Source organism: Papio anubis, chromosome 1 (assembly GCF_008728515.1).
Source record: "Papio anubis isolate 15944 chromosome 1, Panubis1.0, whole genome shotgun sequence".
NCBI classification, from domain to species: domain Eukaryota; kingdom Metazoa; phylum Chordata; class Mammalia; order Primates; family Cercopithecidae; genus Papio; species Papio anubis.
Window position 1 is genome coordinate 54,944,743 of NC_044976.1, and position 12,468 is coordinate 54,957,210.

The 12,468-nt window shown below is 43.5% G+C and overlaps 1 protein-coding gene across 1 annotated transcript in view; it reads right to left on the bottom strand.

Moving 5' to 3' along the window:
• The window catches only part of PLPP3 (phospholipid phosphatase 3), an 82,874-nt gene that overhangs the window by 17,426 nt on the left and 52,980 nt on the right, over positions 1 to 12,468 (bottom strand). The window contains exons 3-4 of the mRNA XM_021942027.2: positions 10,645 to 10,922; positions 10,191 to 10,248 (exon numbers count right to left, since the gene is read on the bottom strand). Of these exons, the coding sequence (XP_021797719.1) occupies positions 10,191 to 10,248; positions 10,645 to 10,922 (336 nt within the window). The remainder of the gene's footprint in view (positions 1 to 10,190; positions 10,249 to 10,644; positions 10,923 to 12,468) is intronic.

The window sequence follows — 12,468 nt, forward strand, 5'->3', positions numbered from 1 at the left end:
AAAGGACAATTTGAAGAGACAGAGAGTGAGAATTTTACTTAGAACACTCAACTTTTAAATTCAGAAGTTGATATGTAAATACTATTAGATTGCCATGGACATCCTAAAAAGATCTGGAGAAAAAATTATTCTAAAGATAACCTAAAAGACCAAATCTGTAGCAGTAGGCAAAATAATAAAATAATAATAATAATTTAAATTAAATTTTTAAAAAAGAAAGAAGCTAGGCACTAAGAAAAGTGCTAAAGACAAAGAAAAATGAGGAGGTATAAATCCTGATGTATAGAGCAGACAGTTGAGGGATACAAGAAAATAAATAAGTGTACTAATGTGTTTTATAGGAGCTATGAAAGAAGTTAGAGGCCAGGATCAATTACTATTTGGAAGGGATACTTGACCTGAATCCTAAAGGTGAATGAGTATTTGCTGGGTTTAAGGGAGCAGGAATGGGGGATATATATTCCAGGCAGAAGGTGGCTCAGAGGCCTGCCATAGAAGTTCCCCAAAACTTCAAATAGTTCATTATAGCTGGAGAACAGGGTGTTGGGGAAGTGGGGTGAGCAGTGATGAGAAATAGGGCTGCAGGGACAAGGAGGGCCTAGTTCATGAAGGGCTTTCAGTGTCAAACTAAGCAACCCAGACCTTATTTTGCAGGCCGGTCTTTCCCAAACCGTATTCCACTGAATATTAAGGGCTTCTTCAAAAACGGTAGGCGAATGATCTATACTAAATCCTTGTTTTTGTCACTTGTCATGCTCATAAGATTACTAAAGGCTCTGAGAAGTCCTGCAGGAAAGAATACTTATTTGACCTTTCATCACTATTCTCAGAGAACACCTACATATTTGAATCACAATTGGAAAATATTATTGTAAGCAATGGTGAAAAATTAAGTGATTTCATGCAAAATACTGAGCACCACACTCTCAGTGCTTTTCAAGAGCTCTAGGCAAGGCTAGGTCACTACAGGCAATACTAAACTAGGCAAGACTGGGTCACTATAGGCAATACCAAAGTCAGTGAATTGGAGCTATAGGCCAAAGACTACTCCCTTAATGACCTACCAGTGGATGAAAAGACGCTTCCTTTTGGAAATGGGGATGAAGAGGGTGTTAGTATAGCTCCAACTCAACACAAGTCTTCAGGACAATGGCAACTTCAAGGAACAAGGAATCATCCACTTGCAGTGTACTCCGTATGTTTGGCCTTCCCTCAGCTATTCTTGGTAGTGGACAAGGGTGGGGTACATAGCACAGATTTTAATCAGGACAAGGGTGATGGACAGTGGACAAGGGTGAAGTGGACAGTGGACAAGGGTGGGATACAGAGCACAGATTTTAATCAGGAAAACCTCCCTGAGCCTCCGTTTTCTCACATATAAAATAAGTGTAGCAACCACTGTCTTAGAGGCTGTGGTCCAGTTTGGTTGATAACGTAGATCAAGAGGATGGCATGAAATACTACTCAATAAATAGGCGATTTTATTCTTTAAACACATTTCTTAATTTGGAGCGGCAAGACTTTCTAACTTCCCTTGCTGAAAACTCGGTAGGTCCTCGGAACATGCTTGTTACAAGTCCTCCGACCATTCCCCCTGCCCCTGCACGCAGGCTTAGGTCACAGGCCTTGGAAACCGAGGGTGGGGCAGAGGAAGGGCGTGTTTCCCAACCGGACATGGCCCACATCTCCCCTTCCACTGATTCAGATACTTAAGGTTGGAGCGCAATACAAGAAAAAAATAAATACACTGGAAGAATTTGAGAAGAGAGGAAGAGACCAGTCATCAGAGTAGCTCCAGAAAGGAAGGGAATGCTTATGAATGAGAAAGGAGTAGGGAGCCAGGGGGAAAGAATGCCTTTGGGAAGCAGTCAGTCAGACACGGAATCACAGTAAGCAGATGGGACCTTGTTCCCTGATATCCACCAGTAACTAACACATTTATGGAGGAATGCTTCAAGGTCAGCACTGATCCTGGTGTCTGCGGCTGGGGATTTTGGGGAAAGAGGTGCATTAGTAAAGTGCATTTTGGGGTATAATAGCCCTGACTCCAGTCCTGGCTCTATCACTTACTAAGTGGGTGGTCAGTTTACTTCTATAAGCCTCAGTCTCCTTATCTGTAAAATAGGTAGAACAGTATCTCCTTCTCTGGTTTGCCAGTATCAAAGGAGACAATATGGAAAGGAAGCTGTCTGACACAGGATGGGCACTTAGGATACTTTTCAGAAATCCAGGTTACCTTTTTGCCCTGGTGAATGACATTTACTCAATGACTGTGGCAATTTTCACCAAAACAAGTAAGTTTTGGTGAAACTTAAAGAAGAGGTGAGAACAAGATTGCACAATGACTTTCCATCCAGTGGCTACATCTGATATGAGAAGTAAGCTGGTAGCAGCAGGCTTTGAGATTGATGAAAGGATACAATGACGTTCTCCATCTCACATCAATTTCACTGCTGCTAAATGGATTGGATTTTGCCAGCGTAGAGCCCAGTTCACACGAGCCACTCCAGGACGGAGATTTGGGCCTCACTGGGATCAGGGAGTACATTCTGGAGGCTGGGGACAAGTAACTCTGGAGGCTCCAATTATTCCCACTCCACAGGAGACAGGTACAACTTATTCAAGAAAGGAAGTCAAACCCTTCTGATAGATGATGTGCCATCCCCCTATTCTGGACCAAAACACACTTTCCCAGATCAGAATACCCACAGGGGCTTTAGTAAAGTCCTAGGTGCCCTGAAAGGGTAAGCAGAGCTGGATAAAACCCGGAAGCCTAAATCATCTTGGCCTCTTCTAGTCTACTGCTGACATTGTGGTTTATCTGCATTCACTTCCCCATCTGCATGGCCTCTGGGCTAGAGAATCAGCCCTCTCAAACTACTTCCCAAGCACCACTATGACACAGCAGAAAGTAATTTGCAGCCAGAGCAACTAGATTGGAACCTTTTCTCTGCTGCATACAAGCTGTATGGCCCTGGAGAAGTCACTCTGCTTCTATGAATTTCTGTTTTCTCATATATAGCGTAAGAAGATTAGTTTATTTTTTAAAATGTTAGAAGCATCTATTCAAGACTCTGTGAAAGACACAGATGTAAAAAAGTCCCTTCACTAGAACAGCATATAATCTTAAAGACCTTTTCTTGTATTAAGATTTCGCTTTCAGTTGCTTAAAAAAAAAAAACCTGCTGATTGTGGATATCAGAAAAAGAAAGGTGTATGTCTGTTTCCCATACCCCGAAATGATGTATGTAAGTCCCTGGCATGTAGAACTCACTTTATCAGTGGAGTTCTCTTCTCCTTCCCTGGCCTAGCTTCAGAACTGGGGTCTTGTGGAATTCCAATAAAACCTCCTTAGAAAGCGTCCGACTGAACTTGAGGCTGTTCCTCTGGTCTGAACCAGCAAAGTCAGATGAGTGGGTGAGTCACACTCTCGTTCTTGCTAAGTCATTTGTGTTTCATTACATGATTTGCATACTGGTGGAACAGGTCTGTACTGTCTTCTCACTTCATTTCCATTGCTCTTGGGACAGCTCTGCTAAGAGTGAAAAGGACGCTTTTGTCCTTCCTTAGGTCCCTGCCTACCCTCTTCCTGGAAGCCAGGCCAGACCACTGACACCCAGTGAGAAACTTTCTCCCTTCTCTAATCTCCTCTATGGCTCTCACTGGGCTCTGGTTCATGTGTCTGGTGGGTAGCTTGCAAACATAGTGTAGAACTAGAATTTCTCTCTGGAATGTTCTTTAACTACTTTCAAGACAAAAGAATTTTTGATTGACTTTTCCTTTAGAAGAAAATCAAATCTTGTCTTCCGTCACTATCAGAGGGAGGAAAGAAAACTACCATTTTGCTGAGCACTGGTGTAGCGCCTGGGCCAGGTGCTTTAAATTACATTACCTGCAATTGTCACAATAATCCTATTAGGTGGATACCACTGTGCCCATTCTACAGCTGAAGAAATCAAACTAAAAGGGGCCACGGTACTTGCTCAAGGTAACCAAGAGACATGATGTTCATTAAGTATATCTGCCTCTTTCTGAGTCTGTGCTCTAAGCACAGAATGGCCTGGCCTCCTTAGGAAATTACTGCTTCACATAAAGCCTTAGTCTTTTTATACTGGGTCTCTGTCTTTGGAGAAAAGAGGCAGTTTGAGGGCATTACACCGAAGAACAACCTCCAGGGGACATCTGGAACTTCAGACTCCTCTAATTTACCTGCACACACTTCCATCAATCCCCACATTTGAAACACAAATGTACAGCTTTTGTAAGAGTTACAGTGGAATAATCTCTGACCTGATCTGAAGCAGAAGGGAGTCTAAGAGCTGACTCATTATACCTTATAGCAGAGGTGAGAGCCACTTCCATCCCCCCAGTCCACCCCTAAGCAGAGAATGCATCCAGTTGTTTGGCCATTATTTACTTCTCTGGCTTTCCACACAAAATTATGAGCTCTTTTGGTGTCCCCAGGCACTCCCACAGGTCTGTCACAGAATAGGTACTCAGAAACAGATGGATGTGTGGTGGGGCGAGTGAATGATATAGGGAGAAAAAAGAGGAAAAACATCTGGTACAGTGATTTATTCCCCCTTGGAAACAACAATCCTGCTCCCCCAAGGAGTTTCTATAGCCACTCCCAGGATTTGTGGGTACACCTCGTGGGCATACCAGACCCCAGGCTCCAGGGCGCCGAACATGCTGAACAAAACCTCAATGACTAACAAGCACAGCCCAGAGAAAGGGCTGTCAGAGCACAGCCACTTCCCTGTTTCCTTGGCACCCAACAAACCCTGTTCTCATGGGACAGCACAGTAAAGGATCAATAGGGAAAGAGCTCAGCAAAGAGGCAGCAAAGACTTTGCTACATGACACAGGCCCTTAGCAATCTATCAAGTCCGTGATGAGGAGACAAAAAAGTTCTGATTGGAATGGAAAGGAGTGTGGCCCGAGAGTGTCAGGAGACCTGAAATTCATTCATTCATCAAATATTTATTGCACACTTACTAGGTATCAGGCATTGTTCTGGGAAGTAGGATATAGTAGTGAATCAAGAGACCAAAAAATCTCTCCCCCGGGGAATTTACAATCTTTTTTAATAATTTTTTTTTATCTATATAGACAGGGTCTCATTATGTTGCCCAGGCTGATCCTGAACTCCTGGGCTCAAGCAATTCTCCTGCCTTGGCCTCCTAAAGTGCTGGGATTATAGGCATGAACCACTGCATCCAGCCAGAATTTATAATTTAGTTGGAAGAAACAAACAAGCAAGTAAAAATGTAGTATGTCAGATGATGAGAAGTAAGGCTGCAAAGGGGCATGGGGAGAACAGTGTCAGAGGAGGGGGTTGTCATTTTAAACAGGATAGTCAGGAAAGGCTTCTAAAGAAGGGGAGGGGGCAAGGTGCAGATTTCAGGGTGGGGTGAGGGGAGAACAGCAGCTAAGGAAAGGCCTTGACACAAAGTGGCTGCCTAATGCACCTGCAAAATGAGGAGCTGGGACTGATTCCAAAGGTATTTTCCACTCTCAAGCGTGCCCTCCATTCCCTGGTTCCTAGCAGCCATCCAAGCTGTACTGAACTGAATACCTGCAGTTCTCCAAATCACCTCCTCCTTTTCACCTTCACACACGTAGTTCTTCCAGTCTCCTCTATCTTCATGTGACTAACTACCTCTACTGCCACTCTCTGCTCCAGGTTAGCCTAGGGGTCACAATTCTGAGAGTCCATAATATAACCTACGCATCCCCTTGCTCCGAGGGACAATGTATCAGACTATTATCATTGTGTACTGTTTCTTTAGACTAAATTATGCAAGGGCGGTAACCATCTCCCCATTCCCACTCCTAGCCTGGTGCTAGGTGCATCATAGTCCCTCACTAAGCATGTACCAAATGCTGAATGTTGGATGCACAGGTGAGTTCCTTAAGGGCAGGACCCAGCACAACAGAGCAGACACCAGGTGTGCTACATGAATTGGTGTCTGCCCTGGTGTTTTTTATCCAGATAGTATGTCATCCTCAATCTCCAACCATGGAGGTGCAGGGTCAATCCAGATGTGGTCCTCTGGGGTTCAGGCCAGGGCTCAGAGGTATAAAGCATACTTTAGGTTTATATATGCTGTGGGTTTGTGTGTATGTGTGTGTGTGTGTTTTTTAAATTAGAACTTGCATTAATCTCTAACAAGCCTTAACCTCACCCTTAAGCTTCTGTGTGCAGAGATAATTTGGTGTTTGGGGCATGGTTTTTCCAAGCTCATCATTTGGCAAAATTTATTCATTGACCTAACATGAAGTGCTCTTAAAGTTATGGAAGCTCTAGAAGTGGCTGCTGCTGAAAGGCCTGGAGTGGAGCTGGCTGGTGCTTCCGGTCTGCTATTCTCTGAACTCAATGGTAATGTAGGCATAAGTTTGTCTTGATGGCTCCCCATCTTCCTTTTTAGCACTTAGGGCAGTTTAAACTTTTTTCAAATAGAGCCATAGTGATTGAGAGATAAACAGACAGGCCATCTCATCCCACTCTTTCATCTGACAGATGGGGAAAGTGGGGTCCAGAGAGGAAAAGTGGCAACAACTCTGCAAAATAGACAAGATCACTTCCACTTTACAGATGAGTACGCTGAGGCTCTAAAGCTATGTAACCCACTCATGGCTTCAGAGTTAGTCAGGGATACAGCCAGATTTGATTCCACATCTGCTTGATTCTAAAGACAAAAGCTGTCAATGCTGAACCTGGCTGACTCAAATGTGATTCTCCCCAACACCCCAGGGAAGCTATGAATCACAGGCTGCATGAACAAAAAAACAGCACAGGGTGCACCGGGGAGGCCAGTCTATTTGCCCAACTCCAGCACTTCCTGAAGCCCAACATAAAAGCCCTGAGGGAGGGTCTAAGGGCTTCTCGGACTGACAGCAGAGTTTCCCACCTCTGCTGGGCCTAAATGGTGTCAACTTTCTTTAGAAAGCTTTGCAAATCAGCCAAGTCTAATGGCTCAAGCCTGTAATCCCAACGCTTTGGGAGGCCAAGGTGGGTGGATCACCTGAGGTCAGGAGTTCAAGACCAGCCTGGCCAATATGGTGAAACCCTGTCTCTATTTAAAATACAAAAATTTGCTGGGTGTGGTGCCACGCGCCTGTAATCCCAGCTACTTGGGAGTCTAAGGCAGGAGAATTGCTTGAATCTGGGAGGCGGAGGTTGCAGCAAGCCGAGATCGCACCACTGCACTCTAGCCTAGGCAACAGAGCGAGACTCCATCTCAAAAAAAAAAAAAAAAAGAAAGTTTTGCAAATCGGCTGAGCATGGAAGCTCACATCTGTAGTCCCAGCACTTTAGGAGGCCAAGGTGGTTGAATCGCTTGAGCCCAGGAGTTCAAAACCAGCCCAGCCAGCATGGCAAAGCCTCATCTCTACAAAAAAAATACAAAAATGAGCTGGGTGTGGTGGCATGCGCCTGTGGTCCCAGCTATTCAGGTGGCTGAGGTGGAAGGATCACCTGAGTCCAGGAGTCAGAGGTTGCAGTGAGCCAAGACGGTGCCACTGTGCTCCATTCTGGATGACAGAATGAGACCTTGTCTCAAAAAAAAAAAAAAGAAAAAAAAGAAAAGAAAAGAAAATAAAAGAAAACAACAACAACAAAAAAGAAAGTTTTGTAGATCAGATGTTAGAAGAGCTGGGATTTCTCTGTAATATCACATAAGCACATGCCCTGGCAAAGAGTGCCATCCTTACTTTTTGGCCCTTATCTTCACTGGTTGTTTTAGGGCAAGATAACCTTAGAGCTAAAAACACAGCTGTGTACATATGTGTTGTATATGTGAGTTGTGAGTGTTGAATGTGTGTTTGTACAAAAGTTCTGACGAATGTATGTGCACAGTGGGGTAGGAGGTTGGGGATAGAATACTATGCTGAAAACAGGATAGATTAAGGAGGCTCTCCTTCTTCTTCTTGTCGTTTACTTTTTTAAAGAGACACGGTCTCCCTATGTTGTCCAGACTTGTCTCAAACTGCTGGCATCAAGGGATTCTCTCACCTTGGCCTCTTAAAAGTGCTGAGATTACAGGTATAAGCCACCGTGCCCAGCCAAAGGAGGCTCTCCTCCTTCCCTCTCTCTTCCTTTCCTCTCTTCCTTTCCTCCTCCTTCCCTCTTTCTCTTCCTTCCTTCCAGCAATATGGAAGAACTACAACTTTTTCCTCCCTTTGAGGGATGCAAATAAACCTTCAGTCAAAATATACGTCTCACCCATCATCCCCATAGAGATCTCTAGCTGGTAAGGAGGTAATCGGAGTTGGGGACGGGAGGGAGGGGACATCTCAACCATCAAAGCAAAAGGAGACAGGTCTCCTTCAGGCAAAACTTAAGTTAGGGTTAAAAGGAAATATTCCTTAAGTTCATCCTGAAGAGGTCTGGTTTTTGTTTGTTTGTGGGTTTTGTAGCACAGTACAACGAAAAGAACATACAACAATGTTGGAGTCTGGCCTGCAAGTACCTTTTCTGCCTCTTACTGACGGTGGAATTTTTGTTACTAAACTTCTTAGATTCAAATTGGATAGGATAATCAAGATACACCTCATCAGGTCACTGAAAAGCAAATGCCACAGAGTAAGCAGATATGGTGCCTGGCACACAGAAGGCATCCAAAGCGTGTCAGCATCTTCACCTGTTGTGCAGCTGTGAAGGCCACAGTGCACAGTGCTGGCTTCAAAACAATCCAGTATTTTTCTTTCGGAATAAAATGAAGGGATATGAAAAAAGTGAACACATACCCAGTTCCTCTAAGCACTTTTATAAAACACCGAAATTACATTTTTAAAATTGTTTCCAGCCCTGGGTAAAATATACACAGGGAGCAGGAACCTAAATATCTTTGCTAAATTTTCCTTTCTAAGAGCAAAACAAAAACAAAAAGATGAAGAATGGAGGGAAGTGTTATTCATGAACACACAACATCCACGTTTAATGTTGTCATAGGTTTGGTCCATCTTTCAGCTCTGCATCCTCGGTAATGGGAAGCCAATGTTGGCTTAGTTTAGAGGCCTCTAAACTTGGAAAGGATTAGGGGAAAAAGATAAATAAATCAAACTTTCTGTTGTTTTTCCCAATTCCTAATTATGCTTTTTAAATAAGTAGAAATCAAAATGTTCTTTTTTCAAACAGTTTGTGCTCCTCTGAGCTATGTCTGACCTCTCAGCACCTTCTCGCTCTGAATTCCATCAAAGCGGCTGAAAGCAGGAAGTGCCTTGGCACACACGGACCTCATTCAAGGGGAGAGGAAAGGCAGGGAAACCCACATGTAACTGACAAAGAAAAACAGACTAGCCCTCTATCTGCCCGGCAGCTGGAGGCAAGCAGGGCACTTCACCTGCATTGCCCAACCGTCTCCAGGAAATCAGAGCCGACGTGGCCATGAGAAGAGCAACATGAGAATCAAATCATCGTTCCACCACTGGTCGAAGGAACTCAAACATGCTGCTTATCCTCTCTGGGCCTTGATCTGTGGATTTGAGAAATGGGGCATGGATTTTATACTTCACAGTGTTGTTATGAAGTCATGCGTCCTCATGGAGCAGAAGTATTTTGCAAAACTCAAAATTATTCTAAATACTTAGGTAATGATAATCCTTAAAGCCCTTCCATCCGTAGAATACGGAGGACTGACATGGTGAACGTTGCAAAAAAATTTATCAGAAGGTTTGGGCTTTAGCAACAGTCCTGGTGTTTATATACATTTTGGCAGTTCACTTTAATTCTCTGAGCCTTATTTAGCAATCTTTTCCCGTAACAGATTTTCAGAAACAGTGCTTGTACCCTAAAATGTTATATTTAGGTTGGTGCAAGAGTAATTGGTTTTTGCCATTTAAGTAATATAGTCCAGGGGTTTTTGTAATGGCAAAAACCTCAATTACTCTTGCACCAACCTAATACAAGTGTCTTTATCGCTTTAAAATTTCAAAATGCGTCCACAATGCTTATCAAGCAGCTATGGCAAATACTACTTTTATTTGAAAAACGGGGGGAAAAACTGGAAAGTAAAATAACTTCTGCTAAGGCAGTGGCAGAGCTCAGAAAACCTAACTTTTCTAGCTAACCTCTTTTTCAAGGATTTCACAGTGATGTCATGCTCCTAACTATTTTGAGGGCTATGATATCAGAAGGGATGGAAGCTGGAACTGAGCACTACTCAGATCAAAGGGTGGGTACTTACCACCAAATACAGCATAGTGTACATGGAGAAGGAGGCATGGCCAGAGAAGAAGGACTTCCTGTAAGAGCAAGAGAGGGCCATGAAACAGCTGTATTCACATCCCTGATACACACTTGTCTGTCTGTCTTCCCTCCCCAGACTGTAACCTTGAGAGTAGGCACTATGCCCTGTTCACTTTTGCATCCTTCACAGTGCTTTGGACCCACGCCTGGAACATAGCAGGTACCCATGAATGCATGAATAAACAAAAGAATGAATAAATGAATGTACTTACCAATGCTATATTGGAAGTATTGATTTACATATCTGTCTCAGTCATCTGACTATGAGTTCCTCAAGAATAGGAACCATGCCTTATTCACTCATCTAAACTAGGGACCAGGTAGTGAGTGCTCACTGAACTGCACTGTATCAAAGGGGTCCAGGCTCTGGCCATGGGGAGGTGGTGTCTCACCTGGCTTCCTGGACTTTGCTATCATCACCTCTGCATCTGTAGTTCTGAATGTAGCCTTCAGAGCAGTTGATCTGGCTGAAATCAGGGTTGCAGACACTCAAGAAGTGAGGACGCAGGCGCCCTATGGACACTTTGGCAATGTCTGTGAAAGACTGGCTGATGGCACAGCCAAAGAGGAAGCAGCCCACTTGCTTATAGAGTGCTGCCACGTAGGGGTTCTGAATCGTCGACCGCGACTTCTTCAGGTAATAGATCCGGTAGAATTCCCCTGTGATGATCTAAAAGGAATCCAATAGGGGAATTAGGTGGTATCAAGATTCATCATTAACATTGATGCTGTAAAGGATATTTAACAACATAACAACATTCAATATTTGCAAAGGAGTGTCCTAATTTTCTAGTTATGAAATATACAGACACAAATATGCACAGAAGGGAAGATCAAAGCGCTAATAGAGTTGGGTGTTTTAAGCCCTACATGACCATGTAATACCTTTGTAACAACAAAAATATACAAATATATTTATAATATATTTATATGCATATATGTATGTGTGTGTGTGTATATCTCTCTCTCTATATATATATATATATTTTTAAGAGAGAGACAAGAACTTAACTATAGAAAAGAAATACTAAATAAAGAATCAAGGACAAGGTTAAGGGTAGCTATGATGTCACAGGGTCTGAGCAAATCTCGGGATTCTGGGATTTGGGGTAAAAGATCACAGACAATGACCTGACTCTAGTAAGGGCCTCAGCCTCGTGCTGACATTGGCCATGGTGAGAGTTTCTGTATGAAGAGGTGGATATACCATGGTTAAGTCCTGGGGAATCCAGACTCTACCACCAATCTGGTATCCTTCAGCAATAATCTATGCCCTCCAAGCTTCGGACTCCCGCTCCATAAAAGGAGGCTGCTCACCTTTGCAGCTGTTGGTTCAAATAGGATAACATGAATGGGAAATGACCTAGACCATAGAGAATGATGCTTTTACTTTTTAGAAGCAGAATGTGATGAATAGAATACCAGTCTAAAAACTAAGAAACTTGTAGTACGATGCCCTTCAGTGTTTGTGAATTTCCTCCAGTCAGCCTGTGTGGTCTTCTCTGATCCTGAAGACCCTTCTCAAATCCTTCTTGATTTTCACACTGTATCTATGATATGATGCATAGAGATTTATCACTACTGAAAACAATCCACCAATTACAGATTACCTATTATATGCCAGACATTGCTTTTAGATTCTTTGTGTCATGAAATCCTGACGCTCAAGATAGATATAGTGACATCATTTACATTAAGGATGGGGGACAGCTGATGTTCTATAAGGTAAATGCCTATGATGTGTACAACCACACACCCTGCTGCCTTTGTCTTAACTCCACAGCCCAGCCATGGGCACTTCCTGCTTGTAACCACAGCCCAGAGACAGTGATGGTCAACTCATCACTCACCACAAAAGTCCCTTCACACTTCCTCCCAGGGCAGGATGATGAGCTACACTTGCCCTTTCAGAGGGAAGAGGGCATGTGCACAACCACAAGGGAAGCAATAGTCTGGCATATCTGGACACTCCTTTGCAAAGGCTCCCAATATTCTTTTACAGTGGAGGAAAGCATCAAGGCATGAGGTCTGATCAAGATCCTCAAGGGCTCCAAAGTCTGGGGAAGGACGACCATGTAGGAAGGAAACACCAGCTGGGCCCAGGGACAAACAGGTGCAGCAGCGAGAACAGCTACTATCACTGCCAACATTGACACAGTGACTCTGTGTTTATAAATGCTTTATATATAAGAGCTACATTTCATTTTCCCAGATCA